Source organism: Callithrix jacchus, chromosome 8 (genome assembly GCF_049354715.1).
Source record: "Callithrix jacchus isolate 240 chromosome 8, calJac240_pri, whole genome shotgun sequence".
In the NCBI taxonomy this organism is placed as follows: domain Eukaryota; kingdom Metazoa; phylum Chordata; class Mammalia; order Primates; family Cebidae; genus Callithrix; species Callithrix jacchus.
The window spans coordinates 110,923,357-110,948,919 of NC_133509.1; the positions used below are offsets into that span (position 1 = coordinate 110,923,357).

The following is a 25,563-nucleotide window of genomic DNA, read 5'->3' on the forward strand; positions in this document are numbered from 1 at the left end:
ATGAAGAAGGAGAGGTGGCGTAGCTGAATGGTATGAGTTTTGAAACAAGTATTTCATAATAATTTGGAAGAGTAATGGTCTAGAGGAACTTTGGGGAGTAAAAGAGGAAGATTGTCTTGGGACTTAGGTTTGTGGGGTTTTAAAGAATGAGCAGGCTCTACTTGAAAGAGCTGCAAGAGCAGTGAAGTCCATGGGGGACAGCCATGATTTAGGAGAGTCAAGGAGATGGAGAGAGTGTGCTGTGAATTTAGAATATCTCATCTGCTTAGAAACCATAAGATTGTGATCAGAAAGCTTCACTGAAATCATTAGCTAGGCTAGATTTCTTCTTCTTATATGATACGTCAGTAATTACTGAGAAGGAGCAGAATGCCTGTAAAATATTCTTAAAATAATGATATTTTACAGGAAAAGGGTCCTGACTAATGTTGAATGTCATTGGTGGTAGACTGAAACATTTCTGGTCACATGCCTTTACCCAGTATAATAGAGAGTTATGTCACTGTGTTTAGCCCATTGCTTTTATGTTCCATTTTAATTCCTTTATTGGCTTTTAAGTATAGTTTTTTATACTTTTTTTTGAGCTTCCTCTGTTTTTCCTTCAGTGTTTCTCTTTTTCCTGCATCTCTTTTTGTTTGTCCTCTTAACCAATGATAACGAAGAACTCCAATCCCCATATTCCATTTTGCTTTGACCATTTATATATGTATGTGTGTGTGTGTGTATATATATATATATATATTTTTTTTTTTTTTAATTTTTTAAAATTTTTTGTAGAGACACAATCTTACTGTGTTGCCCAGGCTGGTCTTGAACTCCTGACCTCAGGTGATCCACCTACCTCAGCCTCCCAAAGTGTTGGGATTACAGGTGTGAACAACCATGCCTGGCCAAAACATGGAATCTGTAAGAGGTGGTTAAGCCATGATGCTCTAAGATTTAAAATATACATCCTTATCACTGGTTACATAGAGTTAATATTATACCACGGCCAGGTGCGGTGGCTCACCCCTGTAATCCCAGCACTTTGGGAGGCCAAGGCAGGGGTATCACCTGAGGTCAGGAGTTTGAGACCAGCCTGGCTAACATGATGAAACCCTGTCTCTACTAAAAATACAAAAATTAGCTGGGCATGGTGGCAGGTGCCTGTAATCCCAGCTATTTGGAAGGCTGAGGCAGGAGAAGCACTTGAACTGGGACCTGGGAGGCAGATGTTGCAGTGAATCCAGATCACGCCACTGCACTCCAACCTGGGCTACAGAGCAGGGCTATAGAGTGAGGCTCTGTCTCAAAAAACAAAAAAATATTACACCACTTTATATAAAATGTGAGACCCTTGCAGCGATGTAAGTCCTTCTGTCTCTCCAGTCCTTTGTGCTATTAATAGTGTATATTTTAAAACTACTTATGTTAAGAACTCTGCAATACAGTTTTTTGTTTTGTTTTGTTTTTGACAGAGTTTCACTCTGTTGCCCAGGCTGGAGTGCAGTGGCACTGTCTCAGCTTACTGCAACCTCCGCATCCTGGTTCAGTCAATTTTCCTGCCTCAGCCTCCCAGGTAGCAGGGATTACAGGTGCCTGCCCCCACGCCTGGCTAATTTTTTTTATTTTTAGTAGAGATGGGGTTTCATCATATTGGCCAGGCTAGTCTCGACCTCCTGACCTCAAGTGATCTGCCTGCCTTGGCCTCCCAAAGTGCTGGGATTACAGGTGTGAGCCACCGCACCCAGCTGTGGTATAATATTAACTCTATGTAACCGGTGATAAGGCCACCACCCTTGGTCCAGTTTGTCATTTTACTTTAAGCAGTTGTTGTTTAGAAAAATTCTGCCTTTTTTGTTGTTCTTTATTTCTTCCAGTAGCTCCCAGTTTCCATTTAGTATCCTCTGGCCATTTTTTCCCCCCCGATTGTTCTGTATGTAAGTGTTTTCTCCTCCCTCTGGATGCTTTAAAGATTTTGTCTTTATCTTTGCTTTTTAGCCCTTTGACTATGATGTGACTGGGTATCATTTGCTTTATATGTATTCTGTTTAGGATTTGCTAAGGTTTGCATGTCTGAAAGTTGATATTTGTCACCCAAATTTGGGAAGTTTTAGGTCATTACTTTTTCAAATATCTGTTCTGCCCCATTTTCTCTCTGTTTGTTCCTGGGACTCTAGTTGCATAAATGTTAGACTGGTTTATATTGTTCTGTAACTTTGTCCCGTTTTTTGTTCCTGAAACCTTATTAATTTTTTCCCCATCTGTTGTCCTTTTGTTCTTCAGATTGGGTGTTTTCTATTGGTCTGTCTTCAAGTTCACTGATGATTTTTACTGTTGTGTTCAAACTGCTGTTAAGCCCAACTGATTTTTTTCATTTTAGGTATTTTACTTTTAAATTAGAAATTTCCATTTATTTTTTCCCATCTGTTTTTTTTCCTACATAGCTTCTGTTTCTCTCCTAGATTTCCCATCTGTTCATTCATTATGGCTGTCTTTTCCCATAAGTCCTTGAACATATTTATATAGCTGCTTTAAAGTCCTTGTCTTTTAATTCTAACATCTGGGTAATCTTGGGGTCAGTTTTTATTGTCTACTTTTTCTTCAGACTATGGGTCACATTTTCCTGCTTCTTCATATGTCTAGTAATTTTTATTTGTACAGAAGGCATTGCAGATGAAAAATTGCAGAAACTCTGGAATTACCTTCCTCTGTAGAGTATTTATTTTTGTTTTAGTAGGCACTTAAACTATTTGTGGATCACCTTAAATTTGGGGGAACTTGGTTTTGGATTGTATTAGGTTGGGCCTATTTTGGTTTTGTCCTTTGTCCTAGAGCAAATCCTATAGTCCTGGGACATGATCTTTACTCCTAAGATGGCCCTTCTGGGTTTTCAATGAGAAACCCAGTGTTTGTACCAAGCACCTCTAACTTTGTGGAACTGAAACTCCGAGCTTAACCAGAACGAAGAACTGATAACGTTAACTGATAACAAAGAACTCCAACCCCTATACTCCATTTTGCTTTGGCCATTCATTTACATATATATATGCTTCTTCATGTGTCTTATAATTTTTGTTTGTACAGAAGGCATTGTACAAACAAATACAGTAGCTAAAATATCATCTCTACTCAGCTTTTTATTATCCTTTCAGCAGTTGCTTTTCACTGGGTTTCTTGGAGTTTCCTTTATGCATGTACAATTTAGGTATTGACTAAGAATTTTAGAGAAGTTTGTGTACATATTTGGGGACTCCTTCCTTCTCAGGATTTTCCCCTATTTCTAGCCACTCTAGCAGCCCTAAGCTTTGTTCTTAAAGCCAGTAAAATTGCAGCTTTCTGCTGGAGTTCCAGCTACCTAGTTGCTGTAGAGACTGAGTGCACTCACACTCAGAGAATCTGCTTGAGCATGAACTTTTACGAGTCCAGTTATTTTAGTTCGAGGATAAAATCTCCTCCAGTTTCTGCCTGCTTTTGTTTGCTCTCCATATCTTCTATATGTTTTGTCCAAAGTTGTAAGTATTATCTGTGTGAAAATTAGTTGAATACAAACTACTCTCTCATTATGTGCCAATTGCTTTTGGACTGTTTCAACATACACTATCAGGTGATATTATTGGTGAGAAAAGAATGAGAGGGGTTGTTGCAGAGACGGATTGTGTCTGTTTCCTCTTGGGACTAATGACAAGGAAGTTCTGATACATTGGCTATTGAGACAGAAAGTGTTCTAACATCAGTGGTGCACTTGGAAGTAATGACCAGAAACGTGGGTATGAAAGAGGCCCAGAGACCAGAGGTAAGTCACCAGAATACAGATGTTCATCCATGTACACACTGTGCTGAGCACTAGGAAAGGTTAATCTAAAAGGATTCTAGCATTAGAGAGGTTGGCAGTGTGCTATTTCAAGGGCAGAAGTGGGGAGGGTCTTTCTGTTCAGCCTCAAGCTGAGTAGAAAAATTTATGGATTAAGTGACCGTTCCTACGTCCTGCTTTTCATGTTAGGCCATTGTCTGCTGAGGTAATAGAGGAACTGGCCTTCAGCCTTGCTCATTTGAGAAAGGGTGGGAAGAGAACCTGAGAAATTAACCTGGGGTTTGGACTGATAAGCTGAAAAAGAGACTGTAGCATGTTTTTTCACTGGTGTATGCATAAGGAAATTTTTACTGACAGAAGAAATCCAAGAACAATGTAGTAAGTTTTTCGTAAACTAAATTTATTCCATTTAAAGTACGATTTCTTATCCTGGTTTGTGTCTGCTCTAATTTGGGGAGATTAGAATGGTCCATTGTTTAATGAAATGATGGAGAAAAGAAATGGTTTACAAAAAATGTTCTTAACAAAAAGCTGTTAAGCTGTACTGCCAATCCACACAAACAGAAATTTGCTTTTTGAAATATCTACAGTCCATGAAATCCAGAAGTTTGGGAAACAGTTCTAAGTTAAAAAAATATTTTTTTTAGGATTACTGGGGACAGTTTTTTTTTTTTGCAGCGGGGACAGAGTCTAACTCTGTTGCCTGGGCTGGAGTGCAGTGGTGAGATCATGGCTCACTGCAGCCTCTATCTCCTAGGCTCAAGCAGTCCTCCTAGATTAGCCTCCTGAGTAGCTGGGACTAAACACATGCACCACAATGCCTGGCTAATTTTTTCTATTTTTTCGTAGAGACAGGGTCTCATTTGGTTGCCAAGGCTGGTCTTGAACTCCTGATCTCAAGCAATTCTCCTGCCTTGGCCTTCCAAGGCTGGCCTTCCAAATTGCTGGGATTACAGGTGTGAGTCATTGCACCTGTCCTGAGGCCACTTTTCAAATGGTACATAGTGGGGTTAGTGAAATGTGTGCTCATTTGCTAACCATGACCTTGTTCTGTGCTTATAGTGTCTTCTCCCACAACTAAATCAAGATTAAGAACTGCAGTGTGAAACCTGCAGTGTCCCTGGTCTCATCACTGTGTGACACAGAGTAGAGAATGAAGTTGGGCATTTCTTCTGTAGGTCCCACATGGTAGGGGCTGCCAGTCCATGGGTTAATGCTTCTCTCAAGCCACCCTCACTACTTTTCTATCATCACCCATGAGGAGTCTTGTGAGAGATCAGGTTTTCTAAAGCATCAGGGTTACAGTGTGCTTCTGCTGCTCCCAACTTGCTCCAAGTTATTCCATCCTGGATTTGGTTGAAGTAGCAAGTCTAGACTGTGCTTTTACAAAGTCAGTAAGTCATATTCCAGGAGGGGTTGCTTGTTAGAGTGCTGGGAATTTACACCTTCAATATTACACACATTTCTGGCTACACACATTCTGAGTTAATTTTAGCAAACAGAAGGGAGTTAAGAGAATGACAGAAATGTATAGGTTTTGATTTATGATGAATGTTGAAAAGAATGTTTATGTTGGCTGAATGGCAAAAAGTATGGGGGAATGAGGCATTCCTTTATAGGTGTCTGAAAGGTATATAGACCCAAGAAGAGGAAGAAGAGAGGGCTGATTTAGGATGACCCAGAAGGATGTAATTGAGATTAAGAAGATGCCATCCAAGGTGGGAAAGTCCAGGATGAATTTCAAGAATAGTTTTCAGGGCTGAAATCTGTTCTCTTTGGATCAGCCTCTTCAACAAACTACTGGCAGCCCTATCCCATGAGTCACTTAAAGTGGACAATTGGATGACTCTGTATTGAGCTGTGGGGTATGGGTCTTTTTGTTATAGATTATGTGTGGTTATTTGGGAAGTGCAACACATTAGAGCATTTGCCAGACACCGTGGCTGTCCTGAGCATGGCATTTATTTCTGAGTGAGCAACGAAACTGTGGTTTTCTCTTCTTGATTCGTGTAGCTTTAAAAGTTCTCTCTCTCTCCAGGGGAACTTGAATAGATAATTTGATCCCTAGAATGAAACATATGCATCCCACCTCCCCTCCCCCACCAAGTAAATGGCCCTATAACATCTGGCCACCAAAAACTTCCATTGTCTCAACCCTAAGCATTAAGGATTTCTCTTCTGAAGTCTGCATTTTGTTACCATTATTATTATTTCTGAAAATGATATGATAGCCACTATTGTCACTATTTATTAAGAGTCTACTCTGTGTCAGGGATTTTCTCCAGTGTCTGCGGTAGACCCGCAAGGGACTCATGATCATTCTCATTTTACACATGAGGAAAGGGAGGCTCAGTGGAGATATCATGAGCCCAAGGCTGCCCAGCTAGAAAGAGACAGTTCTAGAATTTGAACCCAGGACTGTTCCTCCTTCCTGATCCCTCTTCCTTTCCTTTTCTGCCTCCCTGTCCCCACCTTTAAAACTATGGCTTTTCCCTTTTGCTTCCTTGTGGCAAAATCACATGTCCCCCTTGATTCAGTTCCCCCTTCTTCAAAGCTCCTGCACTGTTGGTATAAGGAAAATATCTTGTAGTATTCAGTAAAGACACAGCTATTTTCCAAGTGCAAAGGTTTATACCGAATGCAGCCTAACACAGCATGGCACAGTGTTCAAGCTGTTATTAATATGATTTTGGCATCACTTTTTAATTCTGACTTTGCCCTTAACCATTCCCTCAATCTAATCATTGACTTGCCTCATTAAAGGGGTAAGGATTAGAGCATGCTATTTTTCCGGACCTCCTATCTTACTGAACATTTGGAAAATAAATGAGAGATGGTCCTTTCAGTTTGGTCTTGCCAGGTCTTACATTTGTATTAGTCTGGATGGCATGGATCTAGTCTCTCTTGTTGTTGGGGTCTTTGTTTCAGCCCAGATTGGTTCTTTTCTATGGCGGTTCTGTCCTTTCAAGCCTGTTCTAGCTGGTATGCAACTAGCTGCTAGGCAATCTTGTATCTATCATCTGCTTCATTGCAAAGCTGAGGTATCAGACAGACCTGGGTTTGAATCCTTCTCTGTTATTTACAAATGGTATGATTTTTAACTGAGTTAATCTCTAAGCCTCAGTTTCCTTATCAGTACACTTAGTATGTAGTAGTACCCACTTCATAATATCACAAGATTCAGCAAATAATCCTCCTAAAGCTTTCACATAGGATAAACCCTCAGTAGTCATTGGATATTATTATTTTATCATTAACTTTGAATTTGTTAGTTTATTATTTCTAATTGCGTAGCTTGGCTTTTTCACCATCAATCAAGTCCTTATGCTTACATATTCTCATTTCTCTCTGTGGCCTGTGTTCTCTGTTATTGTCTCTGTCCCCTTCATGCCAGCTTAAATGGATAAGTGTTTGGCATTGCCATTTACATCTGTTTTGCTTAGATACCTTCTTCCTAGGTACCTGAATTCGAATTGCTACAATTCATACACCCATAGAATCACAGAATTGTAGAAGTGGGAGGAATCACTTCTACCATGAAGAAAAACCCAGATCATGGTGGTAGTCTGTGGTAGAGCAAGGACTAGAAGCCAGATTACTTGGTGTCTCATCTAGTGTTCTCTTTTTTTTTTTTGAGACAGTCTTGCTGTGCCTCAGCCTCCCAAGTAGCTGGGACTACAGGTGCATGCCACCATGCCTGGCCACTTTTTGTATTTTTAGTAGAGACAGGGTTGATGTTGGCCAGGCTTGTCTTGTACTCCTGACCTCAGGTGATCCTCTCGCCTTGGCCTCCCAAAGTGCTGGGATTGCAGGCATGAGCCACTGCACCCAGGCTCTAGTGTTCTTCTACTACATTGTTTTCTTCCCCAGTTTAAGGTTTGCAGAATTAAAATATAATCCACAGGAAGCTTGGTGGGCAGGGAGGCACTTTTATCTAGAAGTACATTCCCCCATCATTTGTAGTCATGGCAGGGATCTCGAGACCCTGTGTTTTGGGTGTAGAGTAGTTTTCTGGTCTCCAGCATGCTAGGAATTACCAACCATTAGGTGGAGAATGCTCCATTGTTTTTCACTGAGCACATGCATTGAGGAACAACCTCCATGCTGGTACCCTCCTCCGTACCAACCCTGCCTTTTTTCTCTTTTGTTAAGCCAAAACTTCATGTGTCTAGTTTCTTCATTGTTTCATTTTAACTTTTCATTAAAATTAGAAATATCTAGAAAAGTAGAAAAAATTGGTACAATAAACAACATACATCCATCACCTAGATTCAACTGTTACTACCATTTTGCCATATTTGCTTAAATTATAATTTATAAAATATTTTAAAACAGAATATGTGTTTTATACATAATTTTTTGCTGAATTATTTCAAAGCAAATTATAGGCATCATAACACGTTACTTAGATACTTCAGCACATATGTTCAAAAAAAGATATTTTCCTAGAAAGCATCAAGTCTGCACCTAACAGTATGAATAATTTCCTAACACCATCTATTACCCACTCCAGATTTATTTTCCACTGTTGTCTTCAAAGTATTTTTATAGCTCTTTTGTTCACACCAGAATCCAACAATCAAGAATCACACAATTGTGTTTCTTTTACATCTCTTTTAATTTAGAATAGTGTGCTAACTCCTGCACTTTTTTTTTTTTTTTTTAATGACAGGGTCTCATTCTGTCGCCCAGGCTAGAGTGCAGTGGCGTGGCCATAGCTCAGTGCAGCCTCAACCTCATGCGCTCAAGCGATCTTCTCACCTTAGCCTCCTGAGTAGCTGGTATTACAGGTGCATGTCACGTCACCTGGCTTATTATTATTATTATTATTATTATTATTATTGGTAGAGATGGGGTCTCAATTTGTTGCCTAGGCTGGTCTTAAACTCCTGCCCTCAGGTGATCCTTCTGCCTTAGCCTCCCCAAGTGTTGGGATTACAGTCATGAGCCATTGCACTTGGCCCACCACTATCTTTTTAAGACATTTGAAAAGATCAGGCCAGTTCTTCTACCAGAGTTTCCCACATCCTGGGTTTGTTTGATTTCTTTCTTCCAAGAGTCATTTTACTTATTACTTTCTCACCTGATTTCCAGTAATCTGGAAATCACATTGGAAGGCTTAATTAGAATCCAGTTGAATGTTTCAGGCAGGAAGTTTTCCTGGGTGGCGCCATGTGTTTCAGGTGGCAGCACATTACGTCCCACTGTTAATGCTGCTAAATTTGATCACTGGATTAGGATAGTGGTAGATATCTCCATTGTTAAGGGACATTTTTATCCCCTGCAACTAGCACGTAAGATATGGGTTGATTCTTTGACATTGTGAGAATGCCCAATTGCCCACCAGTCAGTCTTGCACCTAATGGCTTTAGCAGCCATTGATGATCAGTTTTCTTTCTTATACATAAAATAGACTTTGCATTTTGATATGTCCATTTCAGCTTGAGAGAACTATGTTTATTCATAGAAGTTCAGTTATCAGCTTGGGTGATCCATCACCTTCCATGACCTTAAATCTGCTATGGAGAAACTCAGTTCTCTGAGGGATTAGTTATCAGAGCCAGGGTTGAGGTAGGAGGAAGAAACTGGCAGAGTTGGAACTGTTCATGGAGGACAGATTGCAGGAATCGATGCCAGCCCTGCAGCGTATGCACATACCATATAACTGTCAGCCTTGTCACTCGCCAAGCATATAAAGAACAACTTTCTTGGATCTTCTCTAAGATTGCTGGAGAAAGGAAGGGAAGTTTGTTTTTAGTCAGTAATCTGTGATTGAATGTGGGAGCTGCATTGCCCCTAGAAGCTGGAAGATGGATTTGTGTGAAGTTTGCAATAGATTTTGCTTAAGTAAATGCCTTTCTGTTGGAATTTATGCGTGTATTTGGACTGAGCTTTGGAAACAGGTTGCAGTTTGGACTTAGAACTCCTGGCCTGATTCATATTTTGGGGTTAGGGTGGAGTTTCTCCAGGACTTCTGAGAGTGTGTGAGAAGTTTCTAAACGCAGAGGGCTCCTTTTTTGGCACTGCAGCATCTTTTCTGTTTTGGCATCTTAAGAATCTGGAGGAACCATATAAAGATCAGAAACAAGTCTGGCCCTAAAGACTCCCTCTGACATGGTAATTCCAGTTATTGAATCCTAGCCCATTCGGATGAGACCATATAAAGAGGCCATTTCCTGAAATTCCCACTCTCTGCCTCTCACACGCTCCTTTTTGTAGAAAGCTGGTATTTCAGGACTGCAGCCACTAGTCACGTGCTTCTAACTCTTTACTCGCAGTCATTCCTGCCCCCTGTTTATTTTTGGAGAGAACACATTTTTGCTGCTCTTCAGGAGCTATGCAGGGTCCTGCCCCCTCCGTCCATCAGGCGGCAGCCCCAGCAGGCTGTGCTCATTTCCCACACTCAGAGATGTGACTCCAGCTTTTAAGAGAGAACACGAGAGATGCCCTGCCTAAGGACTACCGTCACTTGTTCCTATTTCTGTCCCTCTTGGTGTTGCATATTTTAAGACTTTTTCTTTTTTTAAACAAGTTTAGGGAATGTTACCTGGCAATAAGTCAGCCAAAATTGGAAATCATTTTCCAGCTGTTGTCTTGGGGCTGTGCCTCTGACTTTCAGGAGAGTAATTTAAAGAATAAACTAGGACTCTTGAATTCTAGGATCAGGCCTTCTCTTCTTTCTGGCTTTTAAGTTTGTTTGAGCTATAATCACTCTTTTCCACGTAGATTCTTCCCTCCTCCTTAACACAGGGACAGAAAATAGATATCTTTCAAAGTGCTAACCCAAACAGATGACTTTCCAAGTGCTTGGTCAAGGAGGATTCCTGAGTTGAGGGACTCTAGGAAAAAAATGCCACAACTGTCTTAGCCTACCTGAAGATTAAGTTTTTAGCTTCAGTGATGGAGCAGGAGTAAATTCTTTTTCCTGTAAGTACATAGGCCATTAGGTAGAGAACTCAGACTCACAACATTTGAAGAAAAAAATAAATCACGCATTTGTGTCTCCTCTGGCTCTACCTAGATCTGATGGGAAGGACCCCTGGTCCAAATGGAAAGATCTGTGAATAAAGGGCAGGGACTGGAGCTCTGACAGTTGAGCTGATGAGAGCATTCATAGCCCTGCAGGTTCCCCAGCATCTCATCTGTCACCTCTGGGAAGGGAAGGCCAGCAGTTCTGGCAGCTGGTCATAAAAGGAGCAACAGCAGTGGCTGGCCTAGGTGTGTGTCTTGTGTTTCAGATTGCCCTGGGGAGACAGCTGTGGACTTTCTTTGAAATGGGGATAACTAGGGGTCTAGGTGTCATGATACCTCTTGGGGAGAGCAGCTGAGTATTCAGGGGCTGGACTGTCTATGCAGAAGGAACCAACTAGACCTTTAAAATCATATTGCTGGGGAAAGGAGCAGCACCAAATTCAAGATGGCAGCTAGCAGGAGGCTGATGAAGGAGCTTGAAGAAATCTGAAAATGTGGAATAAAAAACTTCATAACATCCAGGTTTGAGGAAGCTAAGTTCTTGACTTGGCAAGGGCTAATTGTCCTGATAACCCTTCATGTGATAAGGAGACCAGAATGGAAGTCAGCTTTCCAGCAGAGTACCCATTTTAACTCGAAGACCACAGTTAAAACAAAGATCTGTCACCCAAACAATGACAAAAAGGAGCAGGTCTGTCCTTTTTAATAATTAGTGCTGAAAACTGGAAGCCAGCAACCAAAACTGACCAAGTAATCCAGGCTGTCCTAGCACTCGTGAACGACCCCAGCCTTAGCATTGGTTTCAGGCTGACCCTAGCTGAAGAGTACTCTAAGGATTGTAAAAAAAATCTGTAAGAATGCTGAAAAGTTTGCAAAGAAATATGGGGAAAAGCAAACCATGGACTAAAATCTGCAGCAGTTGATTCCAGCAAGTATGAGCAGAGACCCCAAGCAGTGCATTCAAGACTCTGTGGAAAATTGACACATGCTACTGCCTGGCATTCGCTTGTGACACTTACTAACTTTCTATAGTTTTCTAAATCAAAAGTAGTCTAGATAACCGGTAAAGAAAGGATTAAAAATGTAAGATGTTCTAAAAAAATCATATTGCTACAAGCCAGTCATCTGCTTACATTTCAGATTGTTTGTATTTAATTTTAAACTGCCACATTTTGATCAAGTTGCATCAGCTTCCACTTAAGGCCTGCATTGTAGAGTAATGGATGCTGAGGGGCCCAAACGCTGAAAGATGTTTCCTGGGGACCCTTACAATATGATGGTCAAGTAACAACGGTTTACTATAGGAGAGTTATGTGCCGTCCCCAGTATCTCTACACCCTTGGATCTGGTTGCTTCTGGAATGTTTTTTCCTTTACGTTTCCAATCCAGGACAAGCCCCACTTTGCCCATAAAGCTTCCTTGACCTCTCCTCGGCACTTCCTGAGTCTGTACAATTCTGTTCCGCTTTTAGACATGTATAGTAAGCTTTATGCGTGCTTATCAGAGCAGCCTTAATAATGCCCCAGTAAAAACCAGCAAGATGGCAAGAAAACTGCAAAGTTTGCTGGAGCTGCCCCATGGCTGAGGGATTCCTCTTCAGCTTCACCTTTGGACCCTGTATGCAGCCTCTCCCTGGAACAACTCTATGTCTCCATCACTGACGCCTACTTCTTCCCTCCATTGTGGTCTCTTATTTCAGACTAAGCCTGACATCCAATTACGTGGATTTCGTACAGGCCTGATATACTGAACTCTGCATCTTCTTGACTCATGGAACATTTGGGACAGGGATGACATCTTATACTTTTTGTATTGCACCCAGTGCATATAGGACCAGTGCACAGTTCCCCACATAGGGAACAAAGTTGATTTCTGGGGAAGAACATATAACTTGATAATAGTTGCTAATTAAGTCTGGTGGCATCCAGATGGGGTATTTGTGTGTGCCTATAACAAGACTCAGAGTAGGGAGTGTTTACAAACACATTTCTAATCCTTGGACTCGGAGAACTAAATCATGTATGTAAGGACTTCCCATCAGGAGATAGGCCTCTCCCCCTAAATGCCCAAGCCTGCTTAGCAGAGAGCTAAGCCTACTGCCCCTCCTCCTCTCCCCTCTGCCTCAGCGCTGTCTCCTGAGGTTTGCCAAGACTCCCAGTGGGAAGCAAGGTAACTACCATAGCTCCTGACTCATTTTGCTCAGAGGATTTGTTTGCAGTTTTTACTTTTCTGAGTGATCTCAAGGTTTGGGTGGAGGAATGAAAAGTCGCTTCTACAGTTTTTACTATATTATATCAACTCCTAATGGCTTCAGTAATTGGTGAAAAAATCCTTTGATTTTAGAATAGGTGTTCAACTGTATTGGCTCTGGAGGAGTGACTCTTAGCTGGTGATCTCTTTGTTTTGAAGAAAATGAGAGGAAATGTGGCTTTGTGTTACCTCTAGGCAGAAAGGATTTTCACCTAATAGCCATGGCCTCCTGGGGTTTATGGTTAAGCAAAATAAAGCATTTTGGTTTTTAGAATCTTAAGGAACACTATTAATCATTTGATATCCATTAGTAAAGTGACAGCTCAGGCCAGGCCCAAAGTAGCCATTTTAACTGGGGTAAGTTGATAACTCAGTGTGGTTTTGGATTTGCATCTCTGATGATCAGTGATGTAGAGCGTTTTTTCATATACTTGGCCACTTGTATGTCATCTTGTGAGATTGTTTTCAGATCCTTTGCCTGCTTTTTAAGGGTTTTTTTGTTTTTTTGCTATTGAATTATTTGAACTTCTTGCATATTCTGGAAACGAATTCCTTGTTGGATGAATAGTTTGCAGATATCTTTTCCTATAGTTTATCCTTTCACTGTGTTAATTGTTTCCTTTGCTGTGCATAAGGTTTCATTTAGTAGTTTTTATAGTTTCAGGTCTTACATTTAAGTCTTTAATCCATTTTGATTTGATTTTTGTATATGGTGAAAGATGGGGGGTCATTCTGCATATGGATATCCAGTTTTCCCAGTACCACTTACTGAGGAGTCTCTTGTTTCCCTAATATGTTCTTAGCATCTTTTCCAAGAATCAGTTGGCTAGAAATACATGGATTTATTCCTTGGTTCTCTGTTCTCTTCCATTGATCTATTTGTTTTTATTTTTATTTCTATTTATTATTTTTTTGAGATGGAGTTTTACTCTTGTCACTTAGGCTGGAGTGCAATGGCGCAGTCTTGGCTTGCTGCAACCTCCACTTAATGGGTTCAAGTGATTTTCCTGCTCAGCCAAGTAGCTGGGATTACAGGCACCTGCTACCATGCCCGGCTCATTTTTGTATTTTTAGTAGAGACTGGGTTTCTACATTTTTGTATTTTTAGTAGAAACTGGCCATGTTGGCCAGACTCGTCTTGAACTTGTGACTTCTGGTGATTCACCTGCCTCAGCCTCCCAGAGTGCTGGGATTACAGGAGCAAGCCACCATGCCTGGCCTCTATTTGTTTTTATACCAATATTATGCTGTTTTGATTACTATAGCTTTATAGTATTATATATTTCAAAGTCAAATAGTGTGACACCTCCAGCTCTGTTCTTTTCGCCCAGTATTGCATTGGCTATTCAGGCCCTTTTGTGGTTCCATACAAATTTTAGGATTGTTTTTCTGTTTCTGTGAAGAATGTCATGGGTACTTTGACAGCATTGTATTGAACCTGTAGATTATTTTGGGTAGTACAGTCATTCTAACAATATTAACTCTTCTAATCCACGAGCATGGGATATCCTTCTGTTTGTGTGTGTCCTTTTCAATTTCTTTCATCAGTGTTTTATAGTTCTCATTGTAGAAGTCTTTCACCTTTCTGGATAAATGTATTCCTAAGTATGTTTTTTGTAGCTATTATAAATGGGATAACTTTCCTGATTTATTTTTCAACTAGTTTGTTATTGGTGTGTAGAATCACTACTGATTTTTGCATTTTGACTTTGTATCCTGCAACTTTACTGAATTCATTTATTAGTTCTAGGAATTTTTTGATGGAATCTTTAGGTTTCTGTATATATAAGGTCATGTCATCTGCAAAGAGGGACAATTTTGCTTCCTCTCTTCCAATTTGGATGACTTTTATTTCTTTCTCTTGCCTGATTACTCTGGCTAGAACTTACAGTACTACGTTGAATAAAAGTGGTTAAAGTGGACATCCTTGTCCTGTTCTAGGTCTTAGAGGAAAAATGTTCAGCTTTTCTCCATTAAGTATGATGTTAGTTGTGGGTTTGTCATATGTGGCCTTTATTAAGTTGAGGACTGATTTGTTCCTTCTATGACCGATTTGCTGAGAATTTTTATTATGAAGGCATATTCAATTATATCAAATGCTTTTTCTGTATTATTAAGATGATATTATGGTTTTTATCCCTCATTCTGTTGGTGTGATATATTACATTTATTGATTTGCTTATGTTGAACCATCCTTGCATCCCTGGGATAGATCCCACTTGATTGTGGTGTATTAACTTTTTGATGTGTTGTTGGATTCAGTTTGCTTGTATTTTGCTGGGGATTTTTGCATCCTGTGTTCATCAGCGATGTTGGCCCACAGTTGTGGTAGTGGTGGTGGTGGTGGTGCTTGTGTCCTTACCTGGTTTTTGTGTCAGAGTAATACTGGCCTTGTAGAATGAGTTGGGAAGAACTTCCTCCCATTCAATTTTTGGGACTAGATTGAGAAAAGTTGGTGTTAGTTCTTTGTAAATTTGGTAGAATTTAGCAGTAAAGCTATCTAGTCTTGGGCTTTTCTTTTTTGGGAGTTTATTATTATTATTATTATTACTGATTCAGTCTCATTACTTGTTAGTGGTCTGTTCAGGTTTTCTGTCTCTTCCTGGTTCAGTCTTGGTAGGTTGTATGTGTCCAGGAATTTATCCATTTCCTCTAGGTTTTCCAATTTATTAGCATATAGTTGTTCATAATAGTCTCTTACAATCCTTTGTATTTCTGTGCTATCAGTTGTAATGTCTCTTTTCTCATTTCTACGTTTATTTATTTGGGTCTTCTCTCTTTTTTTCTTGGTTAGTCTAGCTAGCAGTTTACTAATTTTGTTTATCTATTCAAAAAATCATCTTTTGTTTCATTGATCCTTTGTGTTTTTTTTGTCTCTATTTTGTTTAGTTCTGCTCTGATCTTTATTATTTCTTTCCTTCTAGTGATTTTGGGTTTGGCTTGTTCCTGCATTTCTAGTTCCCTGGGGTGTGTTGTTAGTTATGTTCATTTGGAATCTTTCTTTTTTTCCAGGTAGGTATTTATTCCTATTCTTCCCTCTTGGCTCTGCATTTGCTGTATCCCATAGATTTTGGTATGCTGTATTTCTGTTTTCATTTGTTTCAAGAAATTTTTAAATTTTCTTCTTAATTTCTTCATTGGTCCGATGGTTATTCAGGTGCATGTTGTTTAATTTCTGTGTATTTGTACAGTTTCCCTAATTTCTCTTGTTATTGATTTCTAGTTTTATTCCATTGTCATCTGAAGGATACTTGATATGATTTCAGTTTTTAAAAATTTCTTGACCTTTTTTTTGTGGCCTAACATAAGGTCTATCCTGAAGAATGTTCCATGTGTTGATGAGATGAATGTGTGTTCTGTGGCTGTTGGATGGCATGTTCGGTAAATGTCTGTTAGTTTCATTTGGTTTAAAGTACAGTTTAAATTCCAGTTTTCTTCATTGGTTTTCTGTCTAGGTGATCTATCCAGTACTGAGAGTTGGATGTTGAAGTCACCAACTATTATTGTATTCGAGTCTATTTAGGTCTAATAATATTTGTGTTTTATTATCTGAAGCCCCAGAGTTGGGTTCATATATATTTAGAATTGTTACATTGATCCCCTTATCACTATAGAAAGACCTTATTTGCAATTTTTTTTTTTGAGGTGGAGTCTTGCTCTGTTTCCATGGCAGAATGCAGTGGTGCGATCTCGGCTCACTGCAACCTCCACCTCCTGGGTTCAAGTGATTCTCCTGCCTCAGCCTCCCTTTACAATTTTTGACTTAAAATCTGTGTTATCTCGTGTAGGTGTAGTTTCTTCTCCTGCTTGCTTTGGTTTTTACTTGCAGGAATTTTCTTTTCCATCCCTTCACTTTCAGTCTATGTGTGTCTTTGTAAGTGAAGTAAGTTTCTTATAGACAGCGTAGAGTGATGTTTTTTAATTCATTCAGCCAGTTTAGTGAGGAGTTTAATCCATTTACATTCAAGGTTATTATTGATAGCTAAGGACTTATTTCTGCCATTTATTAATTTGAAGTCAAATAGTGTGATGTCTCCAGCTTTGTTCTTTTTGGCAGGCGGGATAGGCGTATTCCCAGGCCCCCAGACCATGCATGGGTGGTAGGTAGAAAGGGCAAAATGGTCCTTTGGACCCCAGAAAATGTGCACCAGTGGTGGTGGGCAGGGTGGATCGATCCTAGGCCCCTGAGTCATGTGTGTTCTGGCAGTGGTGGTGGTGGGTGGGGTCAGCCTATCCTCAGGCCCCTAGATGGCATACATGGGTGCTAGTGGTGATGGGAAGTGGGGGCAGGTCAATCCCCAAGCTTCTCAGACAGTGTGCTCAGTCACTGCAGCAGTGGCAGAGGTTGGGGTGGGCCTCTTAAATAGATTTTTAATCCATCCACCAACTTAGTTTGTGTCTTCTAAGCAAGTCTCACTCTTACATCTTTATTTTATTACTTTTATTTTTATAAAAGCAGCAGAGAAAAGGAAAATTAAAATTGCCATGGAGTCCCCTCTCAGTCGTGTACATATAATCCATTAACATTAGATAGTATGTATTGATAATTATTTCAAAAAATGCAACAAAAACATATACTTACTGTTTGGTAACATGTTTTTGAAAATTAAAATGATTGAACTTTCTTATTGGGTATTTCTTATAACTTTTTTTTTGTTACTTGCATAGTATTTGCATTCTACCATTTACTTAATTCCTTATTGCTAGCAATTTTGGTTGTTTTCAGCTATTCCTACTCAAAAATAACATTATATTCCTCTCTGATTTTTTCCGTGAGATCAATTCCTGAGATTGCTAGGTCCAAAGAGTATGAATATTTTTAAGGCTTTCAATAAACGTCCCCAAATAGCCCTCCAGAAGCATGGTGCCAATTTATAAGTCACCAGGAGGGTATGAAGGAACCCAGATTTTTATAGTAAATTAGAAAGGTTACTGTATTTTTATTCAAAAGGTAGTCTGAATATTGATGGGTGTAGGTGACTTTACCCTCAACCATTGGTGTTTAAACACAAATGTTGGCTGGGCGTAGTGGCTCACGACTGTAATCCCAGCACTTTGGGAGGCCCAGGCAGGTGGATCACTTGAGGTCAGGAGTTTGAGACCAGCTTGGTCAACATGGTGAAACCTCGTCTCTACTAAAAATACAAAAATTAGCTGTGCGTTGCGGTGCGCGCCTGTAATCCCAGCTACTCGGGAGGCTGAGGTGTGAGAATCTCTTGACCCCAGGATGAGGAGGTTCCAGTGAACGGAGATTGTGCCACTGCACTCCAGCCTGGGTGACGGAGCGAGACTTCATCTCAAACAATAGAAAATAAAAAATAAAATAAAATAAATGCAAATGTTGAGCAACTGTGTTCTTTTGACTTGTAGACTTCCCCTCCCCCACTTCCTCGCTGCCGAAAAGGAGGCTGGGCAGACAATTCTGCGAAGTCTTCAAAGTGAGTACCAGTAGTTCATAGAAGTGGGGTTGGTGCTGGATACAGTGGGGTGGGGACTTTGCTCCTGTGTTGTTCTATTTTTCACGATAGCTTTACTGAGAAAAAATGGACATATCATACAGTTCACCTATTTAAAATGTATAATTTAATCATTCTTAATATATTCACAGAGTTGTACAGCCATCACCACAATCAATTTTACAGTATTTTTATCACCTCCCCACCAAAAGAAACCCTGTATCTATCAGCAGCCACTTCCCACGTCCCCCCAACCCCCCTAGATCTAGGTGGCTACCAGTCAACTTTCTCTCTCTCTGATTTTCGTATTCTGGACATTTTATATAAGTAGAATCTACATTATATGGTCCTTTATGGCTGACTTCTCTCACTTGTCATAATGTTTTCAAAGTTTATCCGTGTTGCAGCATTCTGTGTTCTTCTTAATTTTCTAAACATAATGGAATTGCCTGCTGGTAGCTGCTGACGAACTCTGTGGTATGTCTTCCCCTGACATAGATCAGTCATTGTTCATAAAGGAGACTAATACAGATGTCCCATCACCCTGCCTAGTTGGTATCTTTTGTTTACTGTAAGTTGGCATGAATATTGGTGCCATAACCATCCAACATTATCTAGTCAGCCTATCCAGAGGTCCTGGGAAGGCTGGGAAACCTAATGTCACAGTGCATGCAGCAGCACTTTATAAACTGCATAGGGCTCACAGTGTGGGGCTGTGGATGCAGATGCCGTTCTCTCTGAGCTGGATGAGGTTGAGCAAGGTGTATACTGTGGCTGAGCCCTGGGAGGACACATTGATGTTCCCTACAGGGTGATTCAAAGACTGAAGGAAATTACATATGTAACAGGACCATTGCTGTTGTGAAAGGCCCTTGAAGCCTTTCCACAGCTTAGACCAGAAGCTAATCCCTGTGGCTCCATATCAAGAGGCAGCAGAGTATGGTGAGAGCCACAGGTTCTGGAGGCAAGTGCCTGGCTTTGAATCCTAGCTATGCCGTTTATTATCTCAGAGACTGCAAACAAGTAATTTAACATCTCTGGTCTCCATTTCTGCATCTCCACAACAGGGTTAAAAATAGTTCTTACTTGAAAGGATCATTGTGAGGATTCAATGAATTCATATGTATAACACGTTAGAAGAGAGAGAAGCATTTAGGAAGCACTTGATGGACATTGGCTGTTGTTATCATGGTGATGATGCTTGTTTCTTATCCTCATTCTATCCTCATAGATGAGCTTTGACCATATTCTTCTCACAGGCATTCTGGCAGTGGCGATATTTATGAGTTACAGGAGCGTTGGGATCTTTATGGTGGCATAAATGCTTCATCTGAAGGGTCTGTTTGGGAGAAGTAATTCCACATTAAGAAAAGCAGTGTTTATTTCGAATGTCAGGAATCTTCTTTAGTTGTGAACTACATTAAAGCCTTAGCATAGGAATGTCAGATTTTCAAAGCTGTAGTATCAGAAGTATTTTCTGAACCTTATGATGTTAAGAAGTAGCCAGGGGTGTTCAAGGGAAGAGAATACAGTCACGGGTTCTTAGTTTCTGTTTCTGATTGGGCCAGTAAAACCCCTTCTTTATCCTTCTTTTCCACTTATCCCTAGAGACAGAAACTAAAAACCATTGTTTCAGGCTGCTAAAAGCCTAAAATAAAACAAAGCAGAACAACAACAAAATAAGGCAGGTTGGACAAGCTTGAATTAGACATAACCAATGAATGATATCCCCTCGGATTTCTGCCAGCATCTGGGAATGCACATGAGTTAGAGTAGAAAACTCTGCGAGATCCTCGGTTATCCAGGATAAGCATCCATATCTCTGGGATGGTTTCAGAATTACAGAATTACCTTGTCTTATATAAGGAGGAAGTGTTCCTCAAACTTCATCCTACCACATACCCTCTCTGCATTTCTTCCACACTCAAACCAGCAGGATTTTCAGGCTAAGGTGTGGTAATTAAGGCATCTCTTGTTTTACTCATAGGAAGCAACATCACAGTAAGGTTAAAACCACGGGTATCTGATTCAGACATACCAGGGTTTGAATTCAGGTTTCAGCATTTAACTGGCTGTGTAAACTTGGGGAAGTTACTTAACCCTGTAAAGTAGCAATACTAACACCCATTGTAAAGGGTTGTTCTGAGCCTTGAATACACAGGAAGAGTACTCAGCATAAAGCTACTACATAGCCAGTTGCTGCAATTAAGTTAGGACTAACAGTAGTACATAAGGAGTAAGGTAATAAGGCAGGTCTCTAAGTTCCATGGCTCTAAAGCATCAAAGTGTTAGCTAACATGTATTTTGTGAATGGCCTCTATAATAAGTCAGTGCTGGCTGTCACCTCTAGCCACATTTCTTAGCCTCTGTAGCTGTCAGCACCTTCCAGATGCTTTAAACAGGTTTTGACGACAGTTAGTCTTTGTGATTCTTGAAGTTTCATTCATTGCTTAAATATAGTTAATCTAGGCCAGCCTGACGGAGAATATGATAGTAAGGCCAAGACATTTTGCTACCTTTGCCTTTGGTCCCATTTTATAGATGAAATAAGTGGAGTCATACATGCCTGTAAGGAACGTGCTTAATGTTTTTTAGCTTAGTTCAGAGTCCAGTTCTAAAGACTGGATTACATTTCATTCCTTAATCCCTTGCACTAAGTCTTAGATGAAAGATTTTAACAAATTATACCAGTGAGATGGCCAGTTGTCAAATTTAACTGCTTAAGATATACACAAGAATAGTTTCTCAAAGAATAGTCATTATTCTAGTGTAGACTTTCCTTGAGCAGCTGTTGCCTTCAAAATAGTACTGTCTTGAAAGATCTCTACAAGGAGAACTACAAAACGCTGTTCAAAGAAGTCAGAGGTGATACAAACAAATGGAGAAACAGTCCATGCCCATGGATAGGAAGACTCAGTATTGTTAAAATGACCATACTGGCAAAAGCAACTTATAGAGGCAATGCCATTTCTATAAAGCTGCCATTGGCATTCTTCACAGAACTAGAAAAAACTATTTTAAAATGTATATGGAACAAAAAAGGGCCCAAATAGCCAAGGCAATCCTAAGTAAAAGAAAACACACACACACACACACACACACACACACACACACACACACCCCAAAAAAAAAAAACCAAAAACATAAAAACCTGGAGGCATTACACTATACTGCTATACTACAGGGCTACGGAAACCAAAACAGCGTGCTACTGGTACAAGAAAAGACTCATAGACCGATAGAACAGAATAAAGAACCCAGAAATAAGGCCACATACCTGCAACTGTCTTCAACAAACCTGACAAAAACAAGCAATGGGGAAAGGATTCCTTATTCAATAAATGGTGTTGAGATAACTGACTAGTCATATGCAGAAGATTGAAACTGAACCCTTTCTCTACACCATGTACAAAAATTAACTCAATTTGGATAAAAGACTTAAATATAAAACCCAAAAATATAAAAACTCTGGAGGACGACCTACGCAATACTATTCTGGACATAGGATCAGGCAAAGATTTTATGAGGAAGACACCAAAAGCAATTGCAGCAAAAGCAAAAATTGACAAATGGGATCTAATTAAACTAAAGAGCTTCTGCACAGCAAAGGAAACTGTCAACAGAGTGAGCAGATGACTTACAGAATGGGAGAAAACTTTGCAAACTATGCATCTGACAAAAGCGTAATATCTAGCATCTATAAGGAACTTAAATTTACAAGAAAAACCCAACCCCATTAAAAAGTGGGCAAAGGCTATGAGCAGACACTTTCCAAAAGAAGACATGCTTGCAGCCGACAAGCTCAACATCACTGATCAGTAGAGACATGTAAATCAAAATCACAGTGAGATATCATCTTATGCCAGTCAGATAGCAGTTACTAAAAAGTCAAAAAATAACAGATGCTGGTGAGGTTGCAGAGAAAAAGGAACGATTATACAGTGTTGGTGTGAGTGTAACTTAGTTCAATCATTGTGAAAGACAGTGTGGTGATTCTTCAGAGACCTAGAGAAAGAAATACCATTTGACCCAGCAATCCTATTACTGGGTATATACCCGAAATAATGTATCATTTTATTATAAAGACACATGCATGTGTATGTTCATTGCAGCCCTATTTGCAATAGCAAAGACATGGAATCATCCTTGCCCATCAGTGGTAGACTAGATAAAGAAAATGTGTTATATATACACCACAGAATACTATATAGCCATAAAAAAGAACAAGATCATGTTCTTTGCAAGAACATGGATAGAACTGGAGGCTACTATCCTTAGCAAACTGATGTGAGTTTGATGTAGAAACAGAAAACAAAAAACTGTATGTTCTCACTTGTAAGTAGAAGTTAAAGGATGAGAACACATGGACACATAGAGGAGAACAACACACACTAGGGAAACAGAAAACCAAATACTGTTATGTTCTCACTTGTAAGTAGAAGCTAAATGATGAGAAAACATGAACACAAAGAGGAGAACAACACACACTGGGGCCTATTGAAAGGTGGAGGGTGGGAGGTCAGAAAGGATCAGGAAAAATAACTGCTGGGTACTAGGCTTAATGCCTGGGTGATCAAATAATCTGTACAACAAACCCCTGTGACACAATTGTACCTATATAACAAACCTGCACATGTACCCCTGGACTTAAAAGCTAAATTTAAACGAAAATCATTATTAAAAATATGTACTCCCAAGTTTTTCCACCCTCTCCTCCCACTTTTTTTTTTTTTTTTTTTCCCACAAAAGTTTTTAGTTTATTAATAAGCTTCTCGTGAAAAATCCACAACGGCCATAGATAACATCATTGCGGCACCTTTTACTCCTTCGGCTGTGTTCCAATCTCCAGCTCACTTTTTGCCAGCACCAACATTGGCCTTTGCAGTCCCCCTGACTTTCTTCATTCTGTTCTTGCGTTCCTTTCGTTGCTTTCTTGAGGTCTTCTTCTTCTCATACAGGCCATGTCTTGCAAGTCTATGTTTGGGTTCATTTTTCTTTGCATAATCCAGGGAATCATAAATCATGCCAAAGCCAGTTGTCTTGCCACCACCAAAATGAGTTCTGAATCCAAATACAAAAATGACATCCGGTGTGGTCTTGTACATTTTGGCTAGTTTTTCCCGAATTTCTGTCTTAGGCACTGGTGCCTTCCCGGGGTGAAGGACATCAATGACCATTTGTTTCCTCTGAAGTAGTCGGTTGGTCATGAACTTTCTAGTGCGGATAGTTACTGTGTCGTTCATGATGGCGGCCTATCCTCCTCCCACTTTTTTATCCCTTCCCCCTTCCCCAACACCCCCACACACACTTTTTTTCCTTGGCCTGAAAATAAGTTGTAGCTGTCATGACATTTCACCCCTAAATACTTCAGCATGCATCTCTCAAGATTAATGACATTCTCTACATTATCACAGTATCACTGATATCTAAGACATTATATAGTGGCTTAATAATATTTAATATATAGTTTATATTTAAATCCTCCCCTTTGGTCCCCCAGATGTCTTTTGTAACTCCAGGATCCAATCAGAGCTCAAACATTGTGTTTCGTAGTTGTCTTTTTAGTCTCTCTTGATCTAAACTAGGCCTCACCCTTCCCCATTCCCCACCAAGACATTGACTTTTTTGAGGAATCCAGGCCGGTTGTGTTGTAGACTGTCTAACATTCTGGGTTTCTCTAATTGATTCTTCATAAGATTCAAGTTAAAGGTTGTTGACCAGAGCAGGTGATCACGTGTCCTTTTGAGCTTGTTAAATTGGGAGGCATGTGACATCAGCTGATCCCTTGGTTGTTGTTACTGAGTTTTATCACTTGGTCTAGGTGCTGATCTCTAGATCTCTCCATTGCAAATGTTCTTTTTTTCCTTTATAAATAATTAGTCGGGTTTAAGTCTGTTCTGCCACCATTCCTTGGAGCTCCAGTTTTCAGCTTCTTTCCAGGCTACCTTGTAGCAATTTGAATTTGCCGGTCATCAGTTTCTGCTGGGTTTCAAAGATCCGGGAGAAGCTTAGTGTCAAGACGAAAATGGACCCAACACAGAAGTTTAATCTAAGTTTCATCCCAGAGTCTTCACAAGTGGTCACCGAAGAAACTTATCCGGATGATTCAGGGGCCTTTCAAAACTTCTCCAAGACATTGATAAAGAACCTTAGTAAGCTGACTCTCAGCGCCAGTGCTGAATTCCCTTCCCCTCTACCAGAGGGTTCATCCATCAGCAGTCCACAGGAGCAGCAATCCTCAGGGAAATCGGAGATGACTTGCCTTACAGGAGAAGAGGAGTAAGAACATTGCTGTCTGTGAAGAGAGAAAGGCTGGCAAGATTCAGGTACATGTTGCTTGGCAGAGGTCCTAGGCAGCCTGAAAGAACACTAATGAACACTGGGCTTAGGAGAGTTAAGAATGTATTAGGAAGAGGAATGTTCAAATGTCCCTGCAGTTTCTGTGAGTCCAGCGGATGATATCCTTCTGAGAATGCTAGAATGGGGAATTACAACACCAAGCCACTTCAGCAGTAAACCTTATTCTTGACCCTTTTTTTTCTTGCTGGTAATTTTATATAGCAGACCTGAGAAAGCTACTCTCTGCTCGTATGGATTATACACCAATAATTTTGATAATGAGTTTGAGGTTGTGTTTTTCTTGTATCTTTTTCCCTACTATGATGCTAGTAATTTATAAGGGATCTGGATATATTTGGATAACTTTAGCTCTACCGTTTGATTTGACCCAAAGAAGCCAAGAGCGTATAAGTATTCCCATGTGTTTTAGAAGCCCAAAGTCGGTGAGGTAAAACCCAGCAACAAGAAATTGAAGCAAAGATACTTGTGGATAAAGAAAGCATTAGCCAGTTTGGTTAGAGCATAATAATTAGATTTTCTGGCTTTCAAAAATTTGGGTTGCAATAAGAGCAAAGTTTATGCTATTTTTAGAGTTTTCAGTACAAAAAGGTGTTAATATGGACACAATAAAGTTGACATTTGATTACCTTTAAAATAAATAAATAAATAATTAGTCATTATTTGGGGGTGCCGCTTTGAATCCTGTTCACCTACAGCCTTTCACTTGCTGGTTTTAGCATCCATTAATGATCT

The 25,563-nt window shown here is 40.0% G+C and overlaps 1 protein-coding gene and 2 pseudogenes across 5 annotated transcripts in view; 2 read left to right on the top strand and 1 right to left on the bottom strand.

Moving 5' to 3' along the window:
• The window catches only part of IFT43 (intraflagellar transport 43), a 101,045-nt gene that overhangs the window by 17,873 nt on the left and 57,609 nt on the right, over nt 1-25,563 (top strand). For all 5 annotated transcript variants that reach the window (XM_009006366.5, XM_035261114.3, XM_002754129.7 and 2 more), the window contains exon 3: nt 18,386-18,453. In XM_009006366.5, the coding sequence (XP_009004614.1) occupies nt 18,386-18,453 (68 nt within the window). The remainder of the gene's footprint in view (nt 1-18,385; nt 18,454-25,563) is intronic.
• LOC144577446 (ubiquitin-conjugating enzyme E2 L3 pseudogene) lies at nt 11,078-11,813 on the top strand (annotated as a pseudogene).
• On the bottom strand, nt 23,217-23,729 carry LOC100393451 (small ribosomal subunit protein eS24 pseudogene; annotated as a pseudogene).